General features: G+C 46.4%; 2 protein-coding genes across 2 annotated transcripts; both read right to left on the reverse strand.

The window, feature by feature from the left end:
- Positions 1-3935: 3935 nt before the first annotated feature.
- On the reverse strand, positions 3936-9743 carry uap1l1 (UDP-N-acetylglucosamine pyrophosphorylase 1, like 1). Its single transcript, XM_062484464.1, has 9 exons — positions 9162-9743; positions 8422-8626; positions 7933-8108; positions 7408-7580; positions 6725-6918; positions 6294-6434; positions 5966-6145; positions 5154-5220; positions 3936-4566 (listed from the first exon to the last, which is right to left on the reverse strand). The coding sequence occupies exons 1-9, from the start codon at positions 9439-9441 to the stop codon at positions 4483-4485; spliced, it is 1500 nt and encodes a 499-aa protein (XP_062340448.1). The 5' UTR covers positions 9442-9743; the 3' UTR covers positions 3936-4482.
- Positions 9744-10218: 475 nt separating this feature from the next.
- slc25a25b (solute carrier family 25 member 25b) lies at positions 10219-25912 on the reverse strand. The gene is made up of 13 exons (XM_062484058.1): positions 25672-25912; positions 24127-24408; positions 20149-20275; positions 19772-19859; positions 19094-19129; positions 18651-18762; positions 17436-17594; positions 16889-17041; positions 15932-16039; positions 13523-13690; positions 13215-13365; positions 10913-12629; positions 10219-10763 (listed from the first exon to the last, which is right to left on the reverse strand). The coding sequence occupies exons 1-12, from the start codon at positions 25903-25905 to the stop codon at positions 12445-12447; spliced, it is 1803 nt and encodes a 600-aa protein (XP_062340042.1). The 5' UTR covers positions 25906-25912; the 3' UTR covers positions 10219-10763; positions 10913-12444.
- Between the last annotated feature and the right edge of the window lie 1672 nt (positions 25913-27584).

Consider the following 27584-nt stretch of genomic DNA (forward strand, 5'->3'; position numbering starts at 1 on the left):
ATCCCTATTCTGTATGTATGTTTTTATGATTAATTATAAACACTCCTATTATTTCTCTGTAAACTTATTATTGGCTCCCTATTTTTCATTCAATATACAACTTTCAGTGACAAACTACCTATCAATTTTATGTTTATGAAACATACATGAAGATGGGAAAATCTATATTTGGAAATGGTCTGGGATGTATCATGTACATTTGTAATTGTGTTAATGTTTTAATGTAATTGTTTGGATCAATGGAGGGATGTCAAGTTGGTTAGGCCTTTGTTCGGAGACTGCTTGATACACTGCAGCATGAGGACATTGCTCAGTTTTTGCTTCATTGTAGGGTTAGGGTTATCTATTGACCCTAACCCTACTACTTTGCTGATGCCTTCCTCTGATAGAAACTCCTATGATCTGGCTCCTTATTGGGGGACTGCTTGAGCATAACACATAACCCCTATAGTGCTTCACCTGTACTGTTGCTCACTCCAGGCCTGCAGTGTTACTATAGTGCTTCACCTGTACTGTTGCTCACTCCAGGCCTGCAGTGTTACTATAGTGCTTCACCTGTACTGTTGCTCACTCCAGGCCTGCAGTGTTACTATAGTGCTTCACCTGTACTGTTGCTCACTCCAGGCCTGCAGTGTTACTATAGTGCTTCACCTGTACTGTTGCTCACTCCAGGCCTGCAGTGTTACTATAGTGCTTCACCTGTACTGTTGCTCACTCCAGGCCTGCAGTGTTACTCCATCGCTGCTCCTGGAACAAAGTTATTGGAGAAGACAGAGCTCCTGTCCAGTCTACAGTTAGGGTTATGTTGATGAATGTGGGTCAAAGTCCGATTGGCTACTCAGTTTCCATGAGCCACTGCTCTCTCTCTATGACACGCAGGATGAATTCCTACACCACTATAAGACTGCATTGATAATGACCACTTTGTGTGCATCAAACCAACACAGATGAGATTGATTGGGAGATATATTGAAAAGGGCAATAACTAAATGGATAATTATATATATATGCTGTATGTTTTAACTGGTCCAAGATGATGAGTTTTCAAAACTGGTGGAATGCCAAGACCTGGATCATGGAGATTATTACTATGTTATGCAACTCCATGTCAAAACTGTTACAAGAAATGTTTGATCTAAATAGCAATTTCCCCAATACAAAAATGATATGAGGTATATTTTAACCCTAACCATAGGAACACTAATGGGTTTACAGCCTTGTTATGTCCTCACACATCCAGGCAACTTTCCCTCCCTAAGAATTGGCTTCTGTTCTGGTATTTTCAAACAGAACAATTTAATAATTCACTGTTGTGTGACATCTCAAATGCCTTTTCATGTGTTTGTGCTGGGTTCATCTATATTTATATTGTTCTTTCAAATTAAAGTGATTGTTTTATTTTCAAATGGGAGATCGAATCGGCAGAAACAGTGGAGGATTTTAAAGATGTCCTTGGCTGGTACATCAACATGGCCCAAGATGGATGGGTGGACCCTGACCCTACATCAAACTTCAAAGTATGCCTTTGACATCTCTGATGCCCCCTGATATTTGTCATGAAGAGAAATGAAAGGTGTTGTATGTCACAAACTGCTGTGGAAGTAGGTTAGCTTGTTGGTTAATGCAACAACGTTAGCAGTGCAAACGTGCCATGATTGTGCTCCACCTTTTTGTTTTCTAAAACGGACATTGTAAATTGCATGCCCATGACAAAACCATGTGAAGAGAAATTAGATATAAAATGTAGTCCTGCTTTTGAAAGAGGTGAAGTATAATGTTTAACATGGCATCACAGGCTGAATTCATTTTAGTAGCACTAGTTTTAGACAGTTCATTACTTCTCTCTAGTTACAATATTGGATGATTTACCAATAAAGTTGGAGTGGTTTTATGAATGTGATTTGGGATTTTATTCTGTGTACTTGACAAGGGCTTGAATTTGGTTGCTACCATCCCAACCTAAATCTGTGATTGTGGTACATGAAGTTTTAACTGAGAGGTCTTGGAAAGCTGAAGCTGAACCACAATATGAGGATGTTCACTGATGTTGTGGGTTGGTGTGCTGCTTAAATGTGTAGATTGCATCATAACATCAGGAGATTAACACAGCATTTTGCCTCAACACAATTCTTAGGACCAGTAACAAGGTATAACTATCAGCCATTGGTGAGGACTTCAACTTATGTACGCTGTCAGGCTTGCCATCCAGTGTTTGTTGTAATATGATATATTTCAAATGATTGCATTTATAAGCATATCTTTCATCAAACACAATGGTTCTAATAGTAAAATAACGAATTGTGGACCACTGCTTGATTTGCATTCTACGGAACTCTCATTGAATAATGTACAGTAGTGTATGATCGTTGTGTTTGCCAAGATTGGAAACGGAAGCTGTCATCCATACCGCCTGGTTACCGCCTCTGCCTGACGACAGTCATCCTTTATGCTCTGAAATAATGTGTGAAATGCTTCATCCCATGGCAGCTTGCATAAGGCCTATAAATCCTCTGAACACATTTAAATTATAGTTAAAAACGTAAAAGCTAACTGTCAAACTAGGCGTACTTCTCTCTGACTGATGACCACGTTCCTGACCACATTTGAATCCAAAAGAAGGCAGCTTTCGTAACAGAAGCGCTTCTGTTACGAAAGCTGCCTTCTTTTGGATTCAAATGTTCAAAGGCAGTATGGTAAGTTTCTGTGTCAACATGTTAGTTAGGTAAAGCCAGGTGTCATGTTTTAGGAGTTTCTAGAAGTAAACCTTGGTCATTAATAACGCTATTCCGTACACCAGCCAGCTGCAGCAGTAGGGCTTATGGAACCACGTACCGCTTGAAAGTCTTCTGCGCTTGTCTTCGCGCAGAACACACAGATGTTTTTTGGGATGTGCCTTTTTTGTCTCATGAATTAATTGAATGTACTTTAGTCCACGCAGGCGCTGGGCTCTGGTCTGAGGTTCATTTTTGTCTTCTTCTGACAACTGTCTGGTGGTCCCGCAGCTCAAGAGCGCCCGGTCCCAACACAAGCTCTCTTTTTTCTGTCTGGCCCCCCAATGGTGGAATCAACTCCCCACCTCTATCAGGGACACTGACTGTCTCCCCACCTTCAAGAAAAGGCTCAAGACGCACTTGTTTCCGGGAGTGCAACGGCACTTAGGAATGCTTGGCTGGACCTGATGTTAGTTTTCTCCAGGATCACAATGACTCGTATTGAGAGACTTGTTGCTCTTGTTGGTTAGTTGTAACGGTTTCAAATTCTTGTACTCGCTGTGAAATATTTTACTGTTGACTGTTGTTTTTTCTACAGATACACTCTTGCACTCTTGTGGGGAGTTTCATGTTGTTCAATTGTAACTTGTTTAACTGCATGCTCTTATGGTTCTTCCCTTTGGCACTTATTTGGTTTCTCACAATGTATGCTTCATGTTTTGGCTGCTCGCAATGTTTGGGGCTATCTCGTTGTTGTGATCAGTGAACTATGCTCTTTTGTAAAGCTCTTTCTTGGAAGTCGCTTTGGATAAAAGCGTCTGCTAAATGCATAAATGTAAATGTAAGTGTAAGACTGTGTGAATGGGTCAACAAGTTGTACAACAGATTCCTCCCACACTTGGGTCTGCACAATGAGGTCTGCCTGCTGCAGGAGCGTGGCCTCATGTCGGAGGTGACAACCAAGACTGACCATCAACCAAGACTGTAAATAAATGCTTTTGTGAAATAAGTGTCCTGTCTATAAGGGAAGTTGTTCTATTAAAAAACAAAAAGGTACAGTTTTAACATGTATATTTGCAAACATAAGACTTCAGGATTGTTGTTGAATTTCCTGTAAGTGCATCTATCTTCCATATCTTGACCATAGGCTGTCATGTTTAGCACAAAAACACACCAAGTATACTAAGCTTACAAATAATAATACATAAAAGTTTAAATTCTAAGTCAAGAAAAAGTTCAGAAGTGTTTATTTATTTTCACAAAGATACTAAGCAATGGTGGAGATTGAACTGGATCAAATTACCGGTATGTAAATCAAGTTCTGCTAATCAGTTGAAATACCAGGATACATTCAACCATGGTAGTCTAGAGAGAATCAACCATGCTACTCTAGAGAGAATGCCAGATTAAACAGAATATCCGTGCTTAAAAAGAAATGACAAGTTAGTCACATAATTTCCTCAGAATGTACGTAAAAAATTGTAAACAAAGTTCTTGCATTTATAAATGCTTGATTACTGTACATGATAATCAAAGAGGAAATTACACAGAGGTCATTTATGGATATTAATATCATTGTTTGCCAGATTGCAGTGTGTCATGGCTAACATGATGAAGACTATTATACTTATATACACCCTTAACCATTTAGCTAATTTCCGATATTGTTACAATGCCACTGAGAATCACTTTTAGCTGTAAACATTATCTTTCAAGAGAAATTTTTTGTTGCTTGTTACCCTAGGTACAAGTTACCCAGAATGCTGTGTAGCTACTTAAGAAGTTGCTTTGCTGTTTTCTCATCCAGAAGAAAAGGAGAGGTCAACATCTTGTCTTTCAACAGCAGGTCCAGCCCCTGACCAGACACAGGAGGAGGGTTAGGATTAGGGATGACAGTGGTTTCCACGTCCCTTCACCTGGTCTGAATGCATCATTGAAATAGTAAATGACTGGATGCTCTGTGAGATTGTAGTTTATAGAGGGTTAGAACGTGTAATAGGAATGCTTTGCTAATAGCCAGCTCTGTGGCTGTAACAATATGCACATGAAAATCAGAAATGACATTAAATCATATTCGTTATGGGGTCAGTTGGCTGAGCGGTTAGGGCTATTAATCAGAAGGTTGTTGGTTTGATTCCCAGCCGTGCAAAAATGACATTGTGTCCTTGGGCAAGGCACTTCACTCTACTTGCCTTGGGGGAATGTCCCTGTACTTACTGTAAGTTGCTCTGGATAAGAGCGTCTGCTAAATGACAAAAAATGTAAAAATGAAAATATTCTGGGATAGTATCTGTGGCGACTAACCCTAAAACTTGAAGCCCCTAAAATGATTATTACAGTAATGATTACAGTGTTCCAGTGTCACAGTCTTCGAGGTAGTTACCTCTCCACAGTGAGGTTAGGGTTAGTGGGGTATTATGGTTAGTGTTAGTGGGGTATTACCTCTCCAGAGCAGGAGACCAACGGGGAGATTTCACAAACCACTAGAGTTTCTTCTTCTAGTGTCACCCTAGAAACAACAACATCAAACTGTAACTTCTTGTGTCACCCTAGAAACATGAGCATTAAACTAACATGGCAACATTACCAATTTCCATATGAATGAGGCAGATGCAAAACTGCCGGATAATTGGGTGTGCTCACGCCTTCGGCAAACACAACCATTGTTCTCTCACATATATATTTATTATTATTATTATTTTTATTTATTTTCCCACCCCTAAGGATGTGTCAATATTTGGACTACATAGACATCGTCGGTGTCAAAAGTTTCGTCTTGGTAGCGATTGAGTTGCTTGTATTTTTATTTATGTTCCGTTGCACGGTTTAGGCTGCATGGATACAACGTGCATAGATGTGCTGTTGCACAGCGAGTATCGTATTGTGCCGTGGTGTACTAGCAGCACATGTAGGTTACATTTAAGCAAATCTTGCATGTACAGTATGTAATGTCACATTAAATAATGTATTTAAACTCAAGCTTGTGTAGTGCGTCGCTGTCTTCAATGCCACAGCCTAAACTTGATGTCAAAAGAAACGTTCTTATTTCCGGCTCTTTAGCCATTTCCCCCTAAATAAATGTCAAGCTTATTTACGTTTCTGGGGGCATATTTTCAGTTAGTCGATGGTACTGTCTGAATCGCGATTCCATCTGAAATATTGCCGGTCACAACGTTGTTACAATAGCTTGTTTCAAAGGGGGTTCTTAATGAAGTATGCAATATGAGTAGGCTAAATGTTAGTGCAGGGCTCACCTGGGCCTGGTTACCCCCCCTGAGGCCTCCAGGAAGCACGCCCCTGCAGCCAGCACCCAGCGGAGGTGCAGCGCCAGCAGAGACTGCCGTGCCGAGGACGGGGTGTCCAGGGGAGCTCCAGCGGCATTCTTTAGGGGGGAGAACTCATCCTCTCTCGCTACCTCAAACGCAACAAATCTCCTGGAAGAATATAAATGTCTTTGTTTATTTGGAAGTGTGAGAAGAGTTGAACACTGCTTCCTGACAGGACAGGCGTTGCATAACACAGTGGAGCCTCAGTGTTGTGTGAGAAGATGTAAATAATGCAAGTGGTCAGTAATCATATCACCTGGAAAATTGAAAGACATCAAAGACAAATTTCTCCATTTTAATTCCATTGGGTTTAGTTGGATTCACCATGTTGCCATCCTTGTCCACAAAGGGCACTTTCTTGACAGCCACATGCTGCTTCAGTTGGCTCTGAAACTTTCTGAAGGTTTTGTTGTATTAATACATATTTTACATTCACTGTGAAGGATTGCCCTTTCTGTAACAGGGTGAGATTAGATCTCTGTCTAACCTTAACCCTCCACCCAAGGTTTCTTCTTTCTATTCTTTCTCTCTTTTCTGTTTGCTAATTAAATCAAGGTACATTAGCAGCCCGCTAAAGTTTTATTAAGTTAAATGTACTCAAACCTAGCACTGCACTGGCCAGTCTGAATGCAGCCAGATTAACTCCCAGATTAACAACAAACAAATGGACAGTTTAGACAATCTTACTGTGCCACTTCCTGGAGGAAGTCCAGAGTGAAGAAGTGGTTGCAGATGTTTCCAGCGCTGTACCGCAGCTCTCCTCCAGGGAGGCGCTGCTCTGCAGCCTCCAGTGGGAGCTCGCTGTACTCCACCACCTGGAACACACCGTCCACGCGGCACACCACCCCCACAGGCTCCTCAGGGGAGGCTTTCTGCACCACCTGGAACCACAGCTATGTTACTGTAGAACCACCATGTTACTCTGGAACCACAGCTATGTTACTGTAGAACCACCATGTTACTCTGGAACCACAGCTATGTTACTGTAGAACCACCATGTTACTCTGGAACCACAGCTATGTTACTGTAGAACCACCATGTTACTCTGGAACCACAGCTATGTTACTGTAGAACCACCATGTTACTCTGGAACCACAGCTATGTTACTGTAGAACCACCATGTTACTCTGGAACCACAGCTATGTTACTGTAGAACCACCATGTTACTCTGAAACCACAGCTATGTTACTGTAGAACCACCATGTTACTCTGGAACCACAGCTATGTTCCTCTCCCAACACTGCTGGGAGCTTGGCTGTGTTCCTACTCTGATAATAGGAATGTGAATACCTTTCACAGGTCCTGATGTATAAATCCAATACAGAACATAGCTCAGAATGTACACTGCAAGGTGTGTGTGTTTCAGATACCTTCGCTCCACAGTCTGCCTGCTTGCTCACACAGAATCCAATGAAAATGGGATCCGCCATTTTGACAAGTATGTTATCAACACAGTACACATGCAGGTACTTCACACCCCTCTTCTGCATGTCCTCAAGCACCTGGTTATCCACCAGAGCACGGTACAGCCCTCCATTTCCATCTGAGTGTAAAAGTTTAATGATAGACAGGGGTGAGAACAGTCATCAAACCTATTTAACTGGACCAGTGAAACACATGGACATCTGGACATCTGGTGACACAACAACTTTGTGATCTAGACATCATATTTGAGTGGATATAATCACATTTGTAAACATGTAGTTTAATGTGATGATTTCTAAAGGACATACACTGATCTGGTGACGACTTACAATTACCCTGAAATGACCCTATCCCTGAAATGACCCCAGCCCTGAAGTTACCCTATCCCTGATAAATGTATCTGTCAAAATATATGTTTGCTCAAGCTACAGTAACAAGGCAGAAACATTCCTTTCATGGCCTTTCCTTACCTGGAGCCATGGCCAACTTCCCCTTGTTCTGCAAAATGACCTTTCCATCAAAGGTCACGGCTGGAATCATCCTTTGTTCAAACATGACCACATTTGAGGGATCCAGACCAAAGTGCTTATTCTCCTCAAAGAACTTCTTGGTTGGATCCAGTGTGAACTCACTAGTCATGATGTACCTGCAGGTTGAGGGGAACAGCTCCACAGGTATTAGGCTTGATGTAGTACTTAGCTGTACATATTTACATTTGATTCATTTAATGTTATTAATTCATTAAATGTTATATAATTTCAACTAATGTATTCAGTATAGGTGAACAGAGTAAGAGTAACAGCAGAATGTTTACTGATTTGAGACTCTAGAAGAATAGTCTCCACTACGGTGTAGACTAATGGGGATCCTTAATAAACATAAACTCAGGACTGAAGTTAAAGAAATTAGAAAGTGAAATGACACGTGTTTAACAACAGACTGGAGTGGTATAATCCCACCATGGTACGATGCACTTTGATCCGTGCTTCATGTTGGCGAGCTGTTGCACTCGGCAGATACGCTCCGCCTGGATCTGGTACAAGGTCTTGCTGCTGGGGAGCCCCACGTTGAACATGCCTTTTGGGTAAGGAACACCCAGGCGGGTCCCCTGCCCGCCGGCCAAGAGCAGCACTGCCACTTGGTTTTCAGAAATTCGCAAATATCCTGAAAAAAACCACCAGATCTCAAAGAACACATCAGAGGAGAACCCTAACCCGAACGGACATCATGCCCCACCCGCTTCTCTGACTGCAGGGGGCACAGGCTGGCAGTATGCAGGGTGGGGCACAGGCTGGCAGTATGCAGGGTGGGGCACAGGCTGGCAGTATGCAGGGTGGGGCCAGTCGAGGGAAGGTGGGACTATTGGAGGGTGGAGACTCCCACATGTTTCCCAGAATGCCAAGTGGCAGGAGGTCCAATGACTTCAGTCAAGCTGCCTGCATAAGAAGCTGAATTTGCCAAACAACATTTATTAACTGCTAATTGTTGTTCTGCAGGTAAAAGTCTACTATCTAACAAGTTTACAAAGTGAAAATAAAATGGAATGTCTGGGTTTGTAATCTGAATATACAAAAAAAAGTATGTATTTTCCCGTTCAAAACAGCCTAGTAGGCTATGTAACAAAAATTATTATTTAATTCGCACTGAACGGTATATGCCTTAGGCCTGTTTCAAAATATAATCAAATAGAATAGCATACCTTCGTTTTGCCATTCGTTTATAGTGTCCCGGTCACTTTTCACAACGCTGCCGATAAATTCCAATGGCACGGGTTCCATTTTTTGATCGACTTTCGTTGTGGACCGAGTCGCTGCCTCCGCAGCACCACGGCAGTGCTCGCGCAGCTCATCAAAATCCAACTGAGACAATTCCGAAAGAAACGTTTTCTTCTCATCTTCAGAAAGTTCTGGCCAAAACTGTAGAACGTGGAGTTGACCTGCACGTTCCAAACTAGACCTAACCTCCTCTACTGAAAGCATTTTCGAAACAAATGTAACCAACTGGTTGCTACCTTTAGATAAACAGGCTAAATGAATTTCGCTCTGCCTTTATTTTGCAACACTTCTCAAATATCAAACTCGTGACACTCACCTGGGCATGAGCAAAATACACAAAGTAACTTTGGGCATTGGCAAGGCAAAACAGCCCGACAAAAACTAGACGTCTGAGTCAATAACGGGTAATAGAAGGTGTTCAGGAGGCAAGAATGTTATTTAGATTCGAACAAAAAAGACCGCTCAGCGTAAAGACAGTCACATGAACTTCCTCAACATAAAATCATGTGACAACAGCGTTTCATCGTTGATAGCAGCTGAGGACCGAGGAAGAGGAACACGAAACACGCGCCGTCCAAGTTCTACTAACAATACATTTATACAGGCGACTGAATGAGCTATAGAAACAAGTATGCATAATCACCATATAAAATATCTAAATATATAGACTCTCCAGATGGCCGCAACTTGACGTGACAGACACGACCTGGAAAGTGTGGACGTGTTCAATGGATCAAACATCTGTATGAGATCCGCATCCACCGGTTCTAATAACGGTAATAATATAGCTTAAGTGATGAAGGCGGAACGGGGCGCATATGGAGGTCTACAGTGGAAACTCAAACGCGTTCGATGTTGGGTCGGCTCGGAATAGCCTGAAGTAAAAACAGTGCGTGTGTATTACATTTTTACTGCTAATCATGTAGTTGTAATTCAAATTCAAACCATAATATGGTAACTTAACACAGTCGTTTTGATATATATGTTTATTTGAGTTCTTCCCTTACAGCATAAATAGATTAATTCATAGATTTGACAAGGTGAAATAGCCAGTAATATCAATTTATATTTTTCATACTAAGGGAAAATCTGAAGACCTATAAAAATACTACATATCTGCCTTCAGCAGTAAAGGATAAAATAAGCATTTGAAGTTGCAAAAGCCGAGTTTGCTGTTTAAACAAGATAAGGCGCCACTTTCCAGTATAGTGTTGCTATTGGCCAGCTAGGACATTTGCTTTTGTACAAATGTAATATCTGCATCTAATTTCCTCTGATACATGCAATGAAGTAGCAGCCTGGACACACCAGGGAAGAGCAGGATCTGACCCCTAGGAAAGTGGCTCTGAGGGTGAGGTTTGGGGAGGTGATTCTTTACGACTGTAAGCCGCAGAGAGACAGTGCCTGCTAACACACATCAGCATCTACCATGTCCAGACCCCAAAACATCTTCAGTCAACATGCCCAGTTGTCTGAGGCTTGAACATGCAGCAGCATGAGGGGAACCTTTCCTCAGTTCCCTAACCCTAACCTATCCTCAGTTCCCTAACCCTAACCTATCCTCAGTTCCCTAACCCTAACCTTTCCTCAGTTCCCTAACCCGAACCTATCCTCAGTTCCCTAACCCTAACCTATCCTCAGTTCCCTAACCCTAACCTATCCTCAGTTCCCTAACCCTAACCTTTCCTCAGTTCCCTAACCCTAACCTATCCTCAGTTCCCTAACCCTAACCTATCCTCAGTTCCCTAACCCTAACCTTTCCTCAGTTCCCTAACCCGAACCTATCCTCAGTTCCCTAACCCTAACCTATCCTCAGTTCCCTAACCCTAACCTATCCTCAGTTCCCTAACCCTAACACAACAAGAGGCAGGGGAACAGGGCCCATGCTCTCCTTATAAAGGCAATGCCAGAACAGTTTAACACAAAGTGTAAATGTAATGCTAGCATACTCCTTATCATACAGAAAATACATGGAAGCTTTCAGTCTGTTTAAAGCAAACTACTTTAAAGTGCATAAGTATTAACCAAGTACACATTCATGACTGGACACAAGCAGAGGGATGTGTGTTAAAGGGTAACTAAAATGTTCAGAGCAGAAACATGTTCCTGTGACTGCAGAACCTGAGATCTTCCTTCTTAATGGTTGTGTGTTACAGACCAGTTATTCATGTAATTAATGTGTTCCTACACATTTTCACTTAGTGTTGTTAAAAGGAGGAACTCTTTATTATTTTCTGAGTTCACTGCTTGTTTCCAGTTCCAGTCCAGGCTGGGTTAGTGCGATGATGAAAATATTAGTCTGTCAGTAGCCAGGTTGTGTTGGAGAGAGATCCTTGTAGTCAAGCTAATCATTTACATTTATGCATTTTCCTACGTGAGTTGTAACTGTAACCCTAACCCAGTCAATCAGATCTGCTAATCCAGCTAGACGATTGGCCGGTATCCCCCCTACATTGCAAAATATCATTATGATATTGTGTTCCATCTCTGAAACAGTACTTAAACTTAAGAAAACACACCTTAAGTAGCCATCGCAGTTAAATAAAAATCTGGTTTAGAATATACAAAAATAAATTAGCATAGCAAATACATCTCATGTATTTTCCAGTTGAAGACCAACTGGACATAAACACACACTGGGCTGACCCTGCAGGTCTTCAAGTCATTCAGGGAGAATGGGGACCAGCAGACTAAAGACTAACTAGAAACTAGTTTGACAAATGGACAAATTTCAAATGGTGTACAGTGCTGACAAAAAATGGTATTAGGTTAAGTATTTAGGATACTGACTCTTCCACAAACAAGACATGCTGACACAACCCTGATACACAAGAACTGTAGCTGCCCTTGTTGATCTGTGATCCCCCGCACACAACACCTTCCTGTCAGTCAAGCATGTCCATATCCCCACGTAGATCCTAGGGTACTGGGACACCAGTACAATGGACAGCATGATGAAACTGATACAAGTTATCATGTTTTTTTTGTTTGTTGCTGAAGTGATTGTTTTCATTAAATAATTCCTAGGTGATGATGAGCTAAGCAGTCTTCCATGTGTCCGTGGTGCTGCATCCTTTCCTCTCTTCATTCATCCCCTTGACTAGCTGAGCAGAGCCTCTCTAGACCAGGAGATAAAGGAGGGATTGACCACCCTTACAACTTCTCTTTTCAAAAGCAAAATGAATAAATAATGTCCATTGTGCGTGTTCAGCGCGACTGCACCCCCAAGCTGATCTTGAGGTTCTCGTAGACCACGTAGCTGATGCTGACTGCGGGGATGACCTTCATGAAGTTGGGGGCCAGGCCCCGGTAGAGGCCCGTAGCTCCCTCCGTCCTCACGATGTGTCTGAACAGCCCCATCATGCTCATCTGGGGTCCCCCCTCCAGTGTGGCTGGGGGAGAGGGCAGGGTTAAATGAAGGGCAGACTGATATATATGCCGCCATACTGAGGCATAATGTATGTATATGGCTTTGGACAGAGTGTCTGCTGAAGGAATACAATCTAAAAATGTAATGCAAAATCAACATTGAAAAATGGTTGGCTAAACAGAGGAGAGGTTAGTGATAGTCAATACGGTAGAATGGTATGGAGTTGGTTATAGCTCAGTGGTAGAGCATGGATATGGGTATAGCCCAGTGGAGAGCTTAGGGATGGGTATAGCTCAGTGGTAGAGCATGGGGATGGGTATAGCTCAGTGGTAGAGCATGGGGATGGGTATAGCTCAGTGGTAGAGCATGGGGATGGGTATAGCTCAGTGGTAGAGCATAGGTATGGGTATAGCTCAGTGGTAGAGCATAGGTATGGGTATAGCTCAGTGGTAGCGCATGGGGATAGGTATAGCTCAGTGGTAGAGCATGGGGATGGGTGGTAGAGTACTTGGTAGTGTGTGATGAGATTACAGGTTTGAATACCCTCCATGTGCTAAATGAACATACTTCATCCCCCGGTGTGAGTGAGCCATGCAGACGTGCTGACCTTGTGCCTGCATGCGTGTCCGAACCAGGGCTAGCGGGTAGCTGGCCAGCTGGCCGCAGGTGCTGGAGGTGGTGCAACATGCCAGCAAGACAAACACACCGGGGTCCGCGCTAGTGCTGGCATAGTGCTGCAGCCAGGAGTTCTTCAGGGTCTGGAGGGGCGGGGGAGCGGTTAGAAGATGGACACCTGATGTTGACAGATGCAGCCAGGGCCCAACAGTGTGACTGAGACATATATATATTAAGGAATGGACATAAACATCAACAGTTGGGCCAAAGTGCACGTCTCTCTCTCTTACATATACACACCTCATAGACAGCCAGGTCGATGCCAGCGTAGGGGATGATCCCCAGCAAGTTGGGGACATAGCCTTTGTAAAAGGCAGCCAAGCCTTCCTTTCGGAAAATGTGTTTTGCACAGTCTGCTATACCAGAATACTGGCCTGTCCTTCTGAGGGCCAGGCGTGTCTTCAGAACCTGGACAGACACGACACAGAGAGGGCAGAGGGAGGACAGAGAGTAATTTCATTTATACCTGCATGTGTATTTCAGTGTTAAGTGAGTGGATATGTGTATAAAGTGCTGCAGTGTTAAGTGAGTGGATGTGCAGTGTTAAGTGAGTGGGTGTGTGCTGCAGTGTTAAGTGAGTGGATGTGTGCTGCAGTGTTAAGTGAGTGGATGTGCAGTGTTAAGTGAGTGGATGTGCAGTGTTAAGTGAGTGGATGTGCAGTGTTAAATGAGTGGATGTGCAGTGTTAAGTGAGTGGGTGTGTGCTGCAGTGTTAAGTGAGTGGATGTGCAGTGTTAAGTGAGTGGATGTGCAGTGTTAAGTGAGTGGGTGTGCAGTGTTAAGTGAGTGGGTGTGTGCTGCAGTGTTAAGTGAGTGGGTGTGCAGTGTTAAGTGAGTGGGTGTGTGCTGCAGTGTTAAGTGAGTGTGTGTGTGCTGCAGTGTTAAGTGAGTGGGTGTGTGCTGCAGTGTTAAGTGAGTGGGTGTGTGCTGCAGTGTTAAGTGAGCGGATGTGTGTATAAACTAGGGGTGCAAAACCGAACCGCAAAAAAACGAATTGTTCACAAACCATGGTTTGGTTTTTACATGTAAACCGCGGTTTTCGGATCTACGAGAAAACACAACCCAGTGTTCCTCTATGTCTCAAAATTTCTGCCGCCACGGTATCAGAAATAGGGCTGTACAAAAGGCCGTCTATCTGCAGTGATTGTTAGAGGGCATGTCGGAGAATAGCACCGACACGCGCTTCACACCGCAGTTGAGATTGCGTGTGTGCGTCCTTGAGAACTGTAAGTCGTATAACTTATGTTGTCAGTTCATTTAAGCCTGTTATTGTATTAGTCTATAGTTCTTGCAAATTGAAATTAAGTTAACTGGTGAATTTCGTTGTTTGTATTCTTCACCTGCTAGCTAAATTGCACATCTGTTGATTTGATAGCGATTGCTGCCCTTGCTCACGTTTGTATTTTAGGTGCATTATTATGCTGAAGGAGTTTTAATTAATAAATAGTGGGTTTATTGCTATTATTTGCTACAGAATGCTTAGCCTATCAAGATCAAATGAAGCAGGCAGTGTACATGTTTTCGAGTGGCCTACCTCGATAGGCTAGGCTACTGACCATTTACAATAAGTTGTTGTGTAAATTATGAATTGGCAGCATTTGCCATTTAGAACATACTTTGTGAGTGGAAGGTGTCTTTAAGTAGCCTAACCTTATTGCTTTAGGGGAGACCTGCCCCCACTGCTAAAAAAATCCTAAAGGAAACACTGCAACCCAACCCTTTGTCCTTTCCCAGAGAGTAGCAATGTCCAATGAACTGTCAGTATATCAATGACGAGTCACGTACTGGAAGGAACTGGAGAGCAGTGTTGCCAACTTAGCGACTTTCTCGCTATATCTGGCGACTTTCCAAACCCTCCTGGGGACTTTTATTGTCAAAAGCGACTACTGACAAATTTATCGACTTTTTCTAGTGTTGTTGGAGACTTTCTGGTGTTTTAGAAACTCTGACGTGAAAGCACGGAGCGTTTTGCAGTACTGTCCTTAACGAGCAGCGAGTTCTGGCGTCCCAAAACACTCACAGGCGGTCAGTCTCACTATAGCCTCGAGCAGCACTGCTACTTTCCTTACTGAGGAGTTGGCAACACTGGAGACGCAAATCATACGAAGCTAGGCACGTGTAAATGGTAAACGGTAATACATTCTCAAACTTTTTACACCCCGTACCACCTCAGAAAGTCTTTGACTCTCCAAGTACCACCATTATGACCAACGTGAAAATACAGAAGCCTACCCTATTGAGCTACACCCAGTTCATGCAGGATGTTTGCATGCGCCACTACCCAGGAACAGTCCATTAGTAGCGCGTGCCAACATTCATTTTTGTTTTTAAACAAAAATATTATAGATTTTTGATTATAGATATTTCAATTATATCATAGTTAAGCTATTTAAATATTTCTGAGATTCCTCTGCGTACCACTAGAAGGGTATAGCCATAGTTTGAGAACCACTGATCTAACAGGATGGGGCATCTACGCCGGATATACAGAAAATACACCGAAAATACAGAGAGAACACTGAAATGGTCATGTTTTTTTCTTCCCCCTAATGTGCTAAACAAACCGAACCGGAATCGAAACCGTGACCCATAAAACCGAACCATGGGCTTGTTGAATTGTTGCACCCCTAGTATAACCCTATCCTGCACCTCCATAGGGTAGATGCTGCTTTGGGCGATGACCCCCGCCAGTGAGCCGGCCACCAGCCGCTCCAGGATGCCCAGGGTCTCCTGGTTGCTGCCCATCAGACGCTTGATCTGGAATCGTCACAAAACACCAGTTACACATAGTAAAAACTGTTACCTTTAACCAAACCGTTACACCTCCAAACTATACGGGGAACCTGTTTGTGACAAGGTCATAATCCATCCCTATACAAATGGGCCCCTAGTCTTGGTTCCGTGTCCCAGTAGTGTGGTCATCAGACTGACCCCTCCCTGCTCTCCTGGGGGTGCTGGACCTGTATATCCCAGCATCAAATGATTATTACTGTACATTGAGGGGACTAGTATGACTAACCAGAGTAAGTTTTCTGCATGTGGCACCTTCCTAGTCAGAGTTAACAGGGGATAAAAAAAAGGTAGGAAAATAAAAGATTCCAGCATCAAATCCTTCTTACTGTACTACTGTAAGGGGACTACTCACAGGTGTCGGTACAGGTGTGGGTACAGGTGTGGGTACAGGTGTGAGTACAGGTGTGGGTACAGGTGTGGGTACAGGTGTGGGTACAGGTGTCGGTACAGGTGTCGGTACAGGTGTGGGTACAGGTGTCGGTACAGGTGTGGGTACAGGTGTGGGTACAGGTGTGGGTACAGGTGTGGGTACAGGTGTGGGTACAGGTGTGGGTACAGGTGTGGGTACAGGTGTGGGTACAGGTGTGGGTACAGGTGTGGGTACAGGTGTGGGTACAGGTGTCGGTACAGGTGTGGGTACAGGTGTGGGTACAGGTGTCGGTACAGGTGTGGGTACAGGTGTGGGTACAGGTGTGGGTACAGGTGTGGGTACAGGTGTGGGTACAGGTGTGGGTACAGGTGTGGGTACAGGTGTGGGTACAGGTGTCGGTACAGGTGTCGGTACAGATGTTTCTACAGGTGTTACTGGCTTACCTGCTCGTAAGCCATGAATTTAATGGCGGACTCTGGGGCAATCTTGATGACATTGATGCCGTTCCCTCGCCATAGCGACCTCACGCCCCCCTCCCGGACCATCTGGGTGAAGCCGCCTGCAATGCCCATGCTGTTGCTACGGGAGGCGTGGACCTAGCAACAGGCAGGATAGGGACATAGTCACCAAAACGGATTATTCAGAACGACCCTTCATCTACTGCATGATCTTCCTACAGGATAAGCAACATCAGTCACCACCAGCTGCTGCTACATCTCCAGATCAATGTTTACCTAGGCGCCAGTACCGGTCCTAGCACATCTGGCGCCCTAGGCGAAATGTATCAACAGAACCCCCCCCCCCCCCCCCCGCATGCAACACGGAGATATGACGTGGCGCGGTTGGCGCCCTCTGCTGGTTGTGCGGGAGGGTTAATTAATGGATGCACTTGGGAAAATGCCGCCCCCTGCCTATGTCGCCTGTAGGAAGGACCGGCCCTGCTAGGCGCCTAGAGAAGTGGTTATCTTTTTTATCTGGTGAGGCATCTACCTGCATGAGGACCTTTAGCCTGTCCAGTGGGGCCGTGCAGGTCCGGGAGACAGCGCCTGCTCCTCCTCCTGCCACCAGGTGGCGCCACCACATGCCAGTTTTCTTCTCCTCCGCGGTGAACTCATCAGGCACCATCAAACTCTCCCCAACATCAAAAATCTTAAGACAAAAATATGATACAGGTTATTTATTTAACTACTTATTTTTAGCAAAACATCTGCATTTATTTAATTACCATCATCATTATATACCATCATATTATGTATGTTCCATACACACCCCAACCCTGCTCCTGGAGAGATACCCTCCTGTAGGGTTACACTCCAACCCTGTTCCTGGAGAGATACCCTCCTGTAGGGTTACACTCCAACCCTGCTCCTGGAGAGATACCCTCCTGTAGGGTTACACTCCAACCCTGCTCCTGGAGAGATACCCTCCTGTAGGGTTACACTCCAACCCTGCTCCTGGAGAGATACCCTCCTGTAGGGTTACACTCCAACCCTGCTCCTGGAGAGATACCCTCCTGTAGGGTTACACTCCAACCCTGCTCCTGGAGAGATACCCTCCTGTAGGGTTACACTCCAACCCTGCTCCTGGAGAGATACCCTCCTGTAGGGTTACACTCCAACCCTGCTCCTGGAGAGATACCCTCCTGTAGGGTTACACTCCAACCCTGCTCCTGGAGAGATACCCTCCTGTAGGGTTACACTCCAACCCTGCTCCTGGAGAGATACCCTCCTGTAGGGTTACACTCCAACCCTGCTCCTGGAGAGATACCCTCCTGTAGAGTTACACTCCAACCCTGCTCCTGGAGAGATACCCTCCTGTAGGTTTACACTCCAACCCTGCTCCTGGAGAGATACCCTCCTGTAGGGTTACACTCCAACCCTGCTCCTGGAGAGATACCCTCCTGTAGGTTTACACTCCAACCCTGCTCCTGGAGAGATACCCTCCTGTAGGGTTACACTCCAACCCTGCTCCTGGAGAGATACCCTCCTGTAAGGTTACACTCCAACCCTGCTCCTGGAGAGATACCCACCTGTAGGTTTACACCCCAGGAGGGTAACAGGGATTACCCTGCCAGTGATCTGGTCACAGGGATTACACAGATCAGAAACACCTAGTTTGATCTGCTATGGAGTGTATTGAAGACTGATATGAGCTGTGGTTTCACTGAGAGGTGAATACCTGGAGGGTTTCCCAGATATGACTTACTGTAGAGTGTTTCCAGTACAATATGATCTCAGGAATGTTATCTGCTGGGTGCATCAAATGGTAGTCTCTCCATTCACTCCAGTCGATGGTCATAGTGCCATTCCTGTCCATGCTAGTTACAGAACAAACGAGTAAGAAAAGTCAGTAACAAGTCTTTCCCTGAGCCTCTATACTCATGCATGCAACTCTTCTCTCTTCCTCCAACATGAAGCTCTATAATCCTGTGTTGTGTTGGCCAATGCATCATCTGAACCACTACTTTCCTTATTCATCTAAATGTCTTTATTTCTTGCTTATTCATTAACCTTATTTATGAAGTATTTACAGGGCAGAGATTTGATAAAGACATGAGACAAGATAAGTGAAGGAGGAGTTAGGGAGGCTATAGGAGGAGAATGAAAACATGACCAACAGGCAAGCAGTCCAAGGAGGCTACTACTTACACCATGATAGGTGCCCACATTTGACCCCTCCTTATTCTGAGACAAGCAGAGAGACAGGGGCGGGGAGAGGGTACAGACAGAGGGGCGTACAGACAGACAAAGTTAGAACAGCAGAACAAACAGGACAGGACTACAGCAGTACAGGAAAGACAGTTGGAGAGAGAGATGGGGGAGAGGGAGAGATGGGGGAGAAAGAGGGAAAGAGATGTGGAGAGAGGGAGAGAGGGGGAGAGAGAGGGAAAGAGATATGGGGGAGAGAGACAAGGAAAGAGAGAGAGATATGGGGGAGAGAAGGAAAGAGAGAGATATGGGGGAGAGAGAAGGAAAGAGAGAGAGGGAAAGAGAGAGGGGCGAGAGAGAGAAGGAAAGAGAGAGAGGGAAAGAGGGGGAAAGAGAGAGGGGGGAGAGAGAAGGAAAGAGAGAGATATGGGGGAGAGAGAGGGAAAGAGAGAGAGGGAAAGAGGGGGAAAGAGAGAGGGGGGGAGAGAGAGGGAAAGAGGGGGAAAGAGAGAGGGGGGGAGAGAGAAGGAAAGAGAGAGAGATAGGGGGGAGAGAGAGGGAAAGAAAGGAAGAAAGGACAGCAGTAAGGATGTCAGGGACAGAGGGACACGTCAGACAGAACAGTTGGACATGGTTGAGACCGGGTTAGGGTCAGGATGGGCTTCCTGCTGTCCTCACCTTCTGAGGATCTTCTCTGCCTGCTGCTCAGAGATGGTGACCCCCAGGTCTCTTAAGGACTGCATGATCTCCTGGCAGTCAATACGACCTGTGGAACAACACACACATCCGCCCCCCTTTCAAACACACAGAACGGCCACCAGATATAACTGCCTCCCTACTGAGGTGTTTATCCCCTGGTGGCTAAGTAGCTGAAGAGATTATCTTGTTATTCTTGAAAAATAACAAGACAAACACAGCACTATTTGCTTTGTCAACTATCCATCATAACAGAGATACAAGAACCTAGAATTACTATGATACTAACCCAAATCCTACACAAAAACCTAGGATAACAATGATACATTTAACTTGGACAAGAACTCTGCTCTGCTCACCGTCATTCTTCTTGTCCAGACTCTTGAAGACGAGCCTCAGTTTCTTCTCGTGATCCCTCAGGTAGTGAACAAACTCCTCAAAGTCCAGCTGGCCATCCAGGTCCTTGTCGCCTGCTTTTACTATTTTCTACGGGAGGAGAGACACAGAGCTGTACCCTCACAGCACCACCATGAGCATCTAAACAATGTGAATTCAGGACTAACACAGTAGGCCTGTCAGATACACAATCAGAGGCAAAGCTTTTCTCTGTAAACTGCAGCATGCCACACACGGTCTAAGACAGTGCATGAACAATACGACACATTCCCTAGAACTGCAGGCTGATGTCGCTGTCCAGCTGCTGTCCCTGTCCAGCTGCTGTCCCTGTCCAACTGCTGTCGCTGTCCAACTGCTGTCGCTGTCCAACTGCTGTCCCTGTCCAACTGCTGTCGCTGTCCAACTGCTGTCCCTGTCCAATTGCTGTCCCTGTCCAACTGCTGTCCCTGTCCAGCTGCTGTCTCTGTCCAACTACTGTCCCTGTTACTAAAATGATGATAGTATGTCGTGCTGTAGTACCTCCTGGAAATCCTTAGGGAACGCCACCATGATATAAACCGTGGTCTTCTTGGCAGAAACAGCATCAGTCCTTGTCTTGATGTTCCTGCCAGCATTTCTCTGCACTCCAGTCTGCTCCCCTGCCTCCCGCTCCCCTGCCTCCCGCTCCCCTGCCTCCCGCTCCCCTGCCTCCCCTGCCTCCCGCTCCCCTGCCTCCCCCACCTCTAGCTTCCCTGCCTCCCGCTCCCCTGCCTCCCCCACCTCCTGCGCCTTTACCTCCCCTGCCTCCCGCTCCCCTGCCTCCCCCACCTCTACCTCCCCTGCCTCCCGCTCCCCTGCCTCCCGCTCCCCTGCCTCCCCCACCTCTAGCTCCCCTGCCTCCCGCTCCCCTGCCTCCCGCTCCCCTGCCTCCCGCTCCCCTGCCTCCCGCTCCCCTGCCTCCCCCACCTCCTGCGCCTTTAGCTCCCCTGCCTCCCGCTCCCCTGCCTCCCCCACCTCTACCTCCCCTGCCTCCCGCTCCCCTGCCTCCCGCTCCCCTGCCTCCCCCACCTCTAGCTCCCCTGCCTCCCGCTCCCCTGCCTCCCGCTCCCCTGCCTCCCCCACCTCCTGCGCCTTTAGCTCCCCTGCCTCCCGCTCCCCTGCCTCCGGATCCCCTGCCTCCGGATCCCCTGCCTCACCTGCCTCCGGCTCCCCTGCCTCACCTGCCTCCGGCTCCCCTGCCTCACCTGCCTCCGGCTCCCCTGCCTCACCTGCCTCCGGCTCCCCTGCCTCCGGCTCCCCTGCCTCCGGCTCCCCTGCCTCCAGCTCCTCTGGTGACTGTGTCCCTACAGGCTCACACTCACACTGGCCCACAAACCCCTGGGAGAGGAACGACCATACCCTCTGCAGCATCTTCCAGCAGGGGGTGATCTGTGGGTGTGTGTATGTGTGTGTGCATGTGTGCGTGGGTGTGCAAGTGTATGTGCAGTCTGCCCTTGAATAGAAATGGCACCAAGTGTGTCTGTAGAGGGATACCACAGCAGGGTGGACTGAAGGATGTTCATCAAGTTTCTCTCGTCTCAGATTCCTCTCAGAGAGCCCCCCTGGGCTTGTGCTTCTCCCCTCATCTTCAACACTAACGGCTCCACACTGCCATCCTCTAAGTCCTCCTCTACTTCAGCAAGTCACTGCTTCAGAGAAGCACACAACTAAAATTATGCATAGACAAACTAACTGTTTTATCTGTTAATAACATTCAATTAAAAGTGAAGAGTTCCACACTACCTGTGTTCTTCCAGTAGTGTTGCTGCTGATCCGCCAGACTAAGCTGCAGAGTCATGCAGTAAAACAGCTCCTCACTGCAGCCATGTCCCAGCCAATCACAGCAGCCTACACTGACAGGTCCAGCTGGAGAGCCCTGGAGCCGGGCTCTGCAACCAATCAGACCACAATACGCAAGAAGCCATTTATTTATCACTGTGTCATCCTGCCCTGAGGTCTGGTGGGGGGAGGAGGGATTCCCCAGCTAACCAGCGGAGTCCTGGCTGGGCCCTCTGCTAACCCTGGGGAGGTTACGGGGTTTAGCCCTATGAATCATTATAAACCAACATCCACAAGATTGATTTTCTTATCCTTCATGTTGTGAAAAGAAACCAATATTTTGAATAAAAACCGAGGCCAACTCTTGTTCATCATAAAAGCATTAGATACACAAATCTAGACCAATAACTCAACTAGACCAGTACAGATAACCCCTGTAATCTGGTAACAATTTACATATTCAGAGCTCACTCACACAGCAAGGTAGAGTCTCTCCTGCTCACCCTAACCCTGTTTCTGCAGCGGCTACAGCAGGGTGCAGTTAGTGGGTTATTACCAGCCGGGCCATTCTCTCCCAGAGCAGGGTGGTGGATCCAGACCCAGTCTGTGTGTCTCTAAACACTACAGCCTTGCAGGCTGATCCAGACCCAGTCTGTGTGTCTCTAAACACTACAGCCTTGCAGGCTGATCCAGACCCAGTCTGTGTGTCTCTAAACACTACAGCCTTGCAGGCTGATCCAGACCCAGCCTGTGTGTCTCTAAACACTACAGCCTTGCAGGCTGATCCAGACCAAGCCTGTGTATCTCTAAACACTACAGCCTTGCAGGCTGATCCAGATCCAGTCTGTGTGTCTCTAAACACTACAGCCTTGCAGGCTGATCCAGACCCAGCCTGTGTCTCTAAACACTACAGCCTTGCAGGCTGATCCAGACCCAGTCTGTGTGTCTCTAAACACTACAGCCTTGCAGGCTGATCCAGACCCAGTCTGTGTGTCTCTAAACACTACAGCCTTGCAGGCTGATCCAGATCCAGTCTGTGTGTCTCTAAACACTACAGCCTTGCAGGCTGATCCAGACCCAGCCTGTGTGTCTCTAAACACTACAGCCTTGCAGGCTGATCCAGACCCAGCCTGTGTATCTCTAAACACTACAGCCTTGCAGGCTGATCCAGACCCAGTCTGTGTGTCTTTAAACACTACAGCCTTGCAGGCTGATCCAGACCCAGCCTTTGTGTCTCTAAACACTACAGCCTTGCAGGCTGATCCAGACCCAGTCTGTGTGTCTCTAAACACTACAGCCTTGCAGGCTGATCCAGACCCAGCCTGTGTCTCTAAACACTACAGCCTTGCAGGCTGATACAGACCACTCAGTCTACGGCAAGCTGCTAGACTGGATCTTCATTACAGATTTCTGCAATGTAAATTCACTTGGTCCAAAGTAAACTCAGTCCATATTTTGACTTGTCCAAACTCTAACTTTAAATATAATTTTGACTAGTAAGATTCAAACTGTGTTTGCCATTCATGTGAATAGAATTACACAATACAGATATCTAAAATTCAGTTGCAGATATCTGCAATGTGACCTGCAGCAACTGAATTATGACGAGTTGTGATTCCAATTTCAGATATCTACAATTTAACTATGTACTCTATATAACATACAATCAGCAGCATAAACGCCCAGGACCCCCCCCCCCCTCCTGTTCTTACTGCCATTTAACTCCCCTGACTGTTCAACAAGCTGACTCTTTCCAACCTCATAAACAATGTCACATGCGAGTGACAAAGCCAGATTATTAAGTAACATGTTTTCACTACCAACACAGAGATCATGTAAACAGGTCTGCTCTGTACAGCAGGACACATCCAACAAGTTGTTGCTGTTCAACTGACAGTCAGTGTGGCTTCTATGTTAGCTCTTTGACCCATGACTCTTAAATGGCTTTAACTATTATGTAAAACACTTACCAGTCATCAATGACGCAAGCCTTTCTAGTCTGTTTTTAAGAAGCTTATTTTTTTGGACTCACTGGTGGATCTCTCCACCCTGCTGCCGACCCAGAGCAGAGGGTTATACGACTGCTCAAGTGGCAGCACGACACAAACGTTGATTACAGCCATGAGAGCTCATAACACACTTACCATTAACTCGTGTTCTGTCCGATGAACCCCCAGTTTCTTGAGCCCAATGGTCAAGTCGTTGATGCAGATCCCACCATCCCCGTTCACATCTAGGACCTGAAACAGCACCTTGAGTCTGTGGTCCTGTTCGGGTCCACCGCAGACCTCGCAGAGATGCGATGGGTTGCAGTTCCCCCCTTCCGACACCGAACATTCCGTTTCTGTCGGTGCCCGTGGAACGGGTGCGGATGGGTCCTCCTTATGCCCGCCACCTGGGTCGGCGCCCCGTTGAGCATCGTTGGACTGACAATGACAAAAGACCCCGCTGAGCAAGGGGGAGACGAAAGACCCTTGCTGGTGCATGAGACAGCGACACGATCCAATCCGAAGATACACGTGTAGAGAACAGTCCAGCTCGTTGGCCAGATCCCAACTCTGATATGCTTGTTTCAGACCCCACGTCGCCCGTGCTAGTAGCTAGCTATGTAGTAGTTAAGCTTGCGAAATCAAAAGCGAATGCTCAACTGCTCTTCAACAAAGTAGGAATACAATGGGAAAAGCCTGGTTTGTAAAATATAGTACGTTATAAATGTGTTGAGGTGGCCATTAACTTTGTATTTCGAATCCACAGCGGACTTCAGCGAGAGATTATAGCACTCCCAAACCAACAGGCACCCCCAGGCATCAGGCAAAGCGGTTTCGAAAGTCCGCTCGCAGATTACATTTACAGTCAAGTGTAATAATTTCCAAGATTATTAAACTATTAAATTAATTACGGTACCCTAGTTTAAACTTGTGTACATGTCTAGTCCAATTTGGCTTGCTGTAAAAACGAATAACTTCACGTTTGAATTGGCGGTCGCCGGTCCGTTTGTCAGCTGACGCAACACAGAAAGCCGGTATCGCTGGGGCTAGTCCTTCCAGGGGGGAAATTAATGGGGGGAGGGGTGTTGTAGCATTCATGACGGACATATCCAACAACCAATCACACTCATCAGTATAATGAGCGTAAACCGGGGTATTTACATGTAACGTTTACAATTTCAAAATCTAATAAACATATTTTATTATTTTTTTAATGAACAAAATAGTGAACTAAAATTCGCATTCCTCTCCACATGTTCCAATAGGTTGTCCGGCCTACAGGATGAGTTACTGCCACATATCTTAGCCAATGGTAAAAGGCAACACTGTGGGGTCGGTCAAAATGTAACCAACGACGAAGCAATGTGGGTGGAGCTGTAGACACAACGAACGTAAGCGTTGTTTGTGGGAAGAAGAAGCCGATTCTGGAAGCCATTACGTTGCGCACATCGATTGAGTAAATCGTACTATTTTTGCGTACAATACGCACAATTATCTTTCAAAAACAACAATTTACTCAAATATGGCATCGTTTGCCAAAAAGAGAAAAATGAATTTTTCAGAGAGAGAGGTAGAAATTATTGTGGAGGAAATAGAGAAACAAAAGCATACACTCGTTAACCACTTCAATGCTGGGGTCACTCACATTGCGAAGAATAACGCGTGGTTAGAGATTCTGAAGAAGGTGAACGCTGTAACTACCTGTCCAAGAGAGTTGGCTGAAGTCAAGAAGAAGTGGTCCGATATGAAGACTGAAGTTAGGCGCAAAGTGGCCCAAGCAAGAGCGGCAATTGAGGGGACATCCGCGGACTGTACGCCCGTGCCTGTCATCCTGACCGCTATGCAGCAGCGCATCTGTAATCTCCTTGGGGAAGCCACCATCATCAGTTTACCTGCGGGGGACTCGGATGCAGAATTGACCCTCCCTGCCACCATGAGCGCAGCCACCACTGTGACTCTCACAGAAAGTAAGTATATACTGTTATAAAGTTAGCATCGATCGTTTAGGTGAAAAATGTAATGTCCACATTTCTCATTGCTAAATCACATGGTAGTTTATCAGCATCAGAATCACGGCGGCTATTGTACAAAAAATGCAAGTTGATCAGCTGTTGATCAGCTGTTGATCCTGTCAGATTTTTGGCCACAAATGACAGCTGTCACTTCTCTTAGAAACATAAATAAGGAGCGCTGATCAATATTATCTGACACTTTTCACACAATATTTGTTCAAACGGCAAGTTATGCTTCTGTTTATCTCTAGGTCTTCAATCAGGTTCAACAGGAGTTTGCGAAGAAACAAAAACTCTAGATGGTAAGTTGTTGATTTGATATATTTGAGAGATGAGTGTTTCTCAATGAGTGTAAACCTGCAGGGGGGTAGCTCTTCAGGAGCAGGGTTGGAGTGTAACCCTACAGGGGGGTAGCTCTTCAGGAGCAGGGTTGGAGTGTAACCCTACAGGGGGGTAGCTCTTCAGGAGCAGGGTTGGAGTGTAACCCTACAGGGGGGTAGCTCTTCAGGAGCAGGGTTGGAGTGTAACCCTACAGGGGGGTAGCTCTTCAGGAGCAGGGTTGGAGTGTAACCCTACAGGGGGGTAGCTCTTCAGGAGCAGGGTTGGAGTGTAACCCTACAGGGGGGTAGCTCTTCAGGAGCAGGGTTGGAGTGTAACCCTACAGGGGGGTAGCTCTTCAGGAGCAGGGTTGGAGTGTAACCCTACAGGGGGGTAGCTCTTCAGGAGCAGGGTTGGAGTGTAACCCTACAGGGGGGTAGCTCTTCAGGAGCAGGGTTGGAGTGTAACCCTACAGGGGGGTAGCTCTTCAGGAGCAGGGTTGGAGTGTAACCCTACAGGGGGGTAGCTCTTCAGGAGCAGGGTTGGAGTGTAACCCTACAGGGGGGTAGCTCTTCAGGAGCAGGGTTGGAGTGTAACCCTACAGGGGGGTAGCTCTTCAGGAGCAGGGTTGGAGTGTAACCCTACAGGGGGGTAGCTCTTCAGGAGCAGGGTTGGATTGTAAACCTACAATCTCTCGATGCACCCAGTCTTGAACTAGTTGACTCAGACGTTATCGTGTTTAGATGCAGTAGGTCACACGTGTGGGCCCGGCTTGACCTAGTGCTCTGTGGTCCACAGCAGAGACTACCTACCACACCCTGGAGGAGGGGGGGGTGGTGGAGTACTGCACCACCTCGGAGGCAGCTCCAAGCATGGTGGCGGCGCTGGATGCCCCGGTGGAGATGCTGGCCCCCTCGCCCCCCCAGGGCACGAAGCCCCAGGAGCTGAAGAGCCGCATCGCCCTCAACTCGGCCCGCCTGCTTCAGGAGCAGCGTGTCACCAACGTGCACATGCGCCAGATCGCGCAGCACCTGGAGGGTCAGAACGACTTGCTGCAGGTGATGCGGCGCTGGCAGGAGGCGCAGGCCTACGCCCAGGAGCGGCAGGCCCAGGCGCTGGAGGGGACGCAGGCTGCCCTGCTGGCGCTGGTGCAGATGCTGCGGCCCGCGCTCAAGGACCTGCGCAAGTTCCTGCAGAGCGGGGTGGAGAACCCTAACAACCTGGGGGGGCCGGGGGGGGGAGAGAACCCTAGCAACCTGGGGGGGCCAGGGAACCCTAGAAACC

Source organism: Osmerus eperlanus, chromosome 18 (genome assembly GCF_963692335.1).
Source record: "Osmerus eperlanus chromosome 18, fOsmEpe2.1, whole genome shotgun sequence".
Classification (NCBI taxonomy): Eukaryota; Metazoa; Chordata; class Actinopteri; order Osmeriformes; family Osmeridae; genus Osmerus; species Osmerus eperlanus.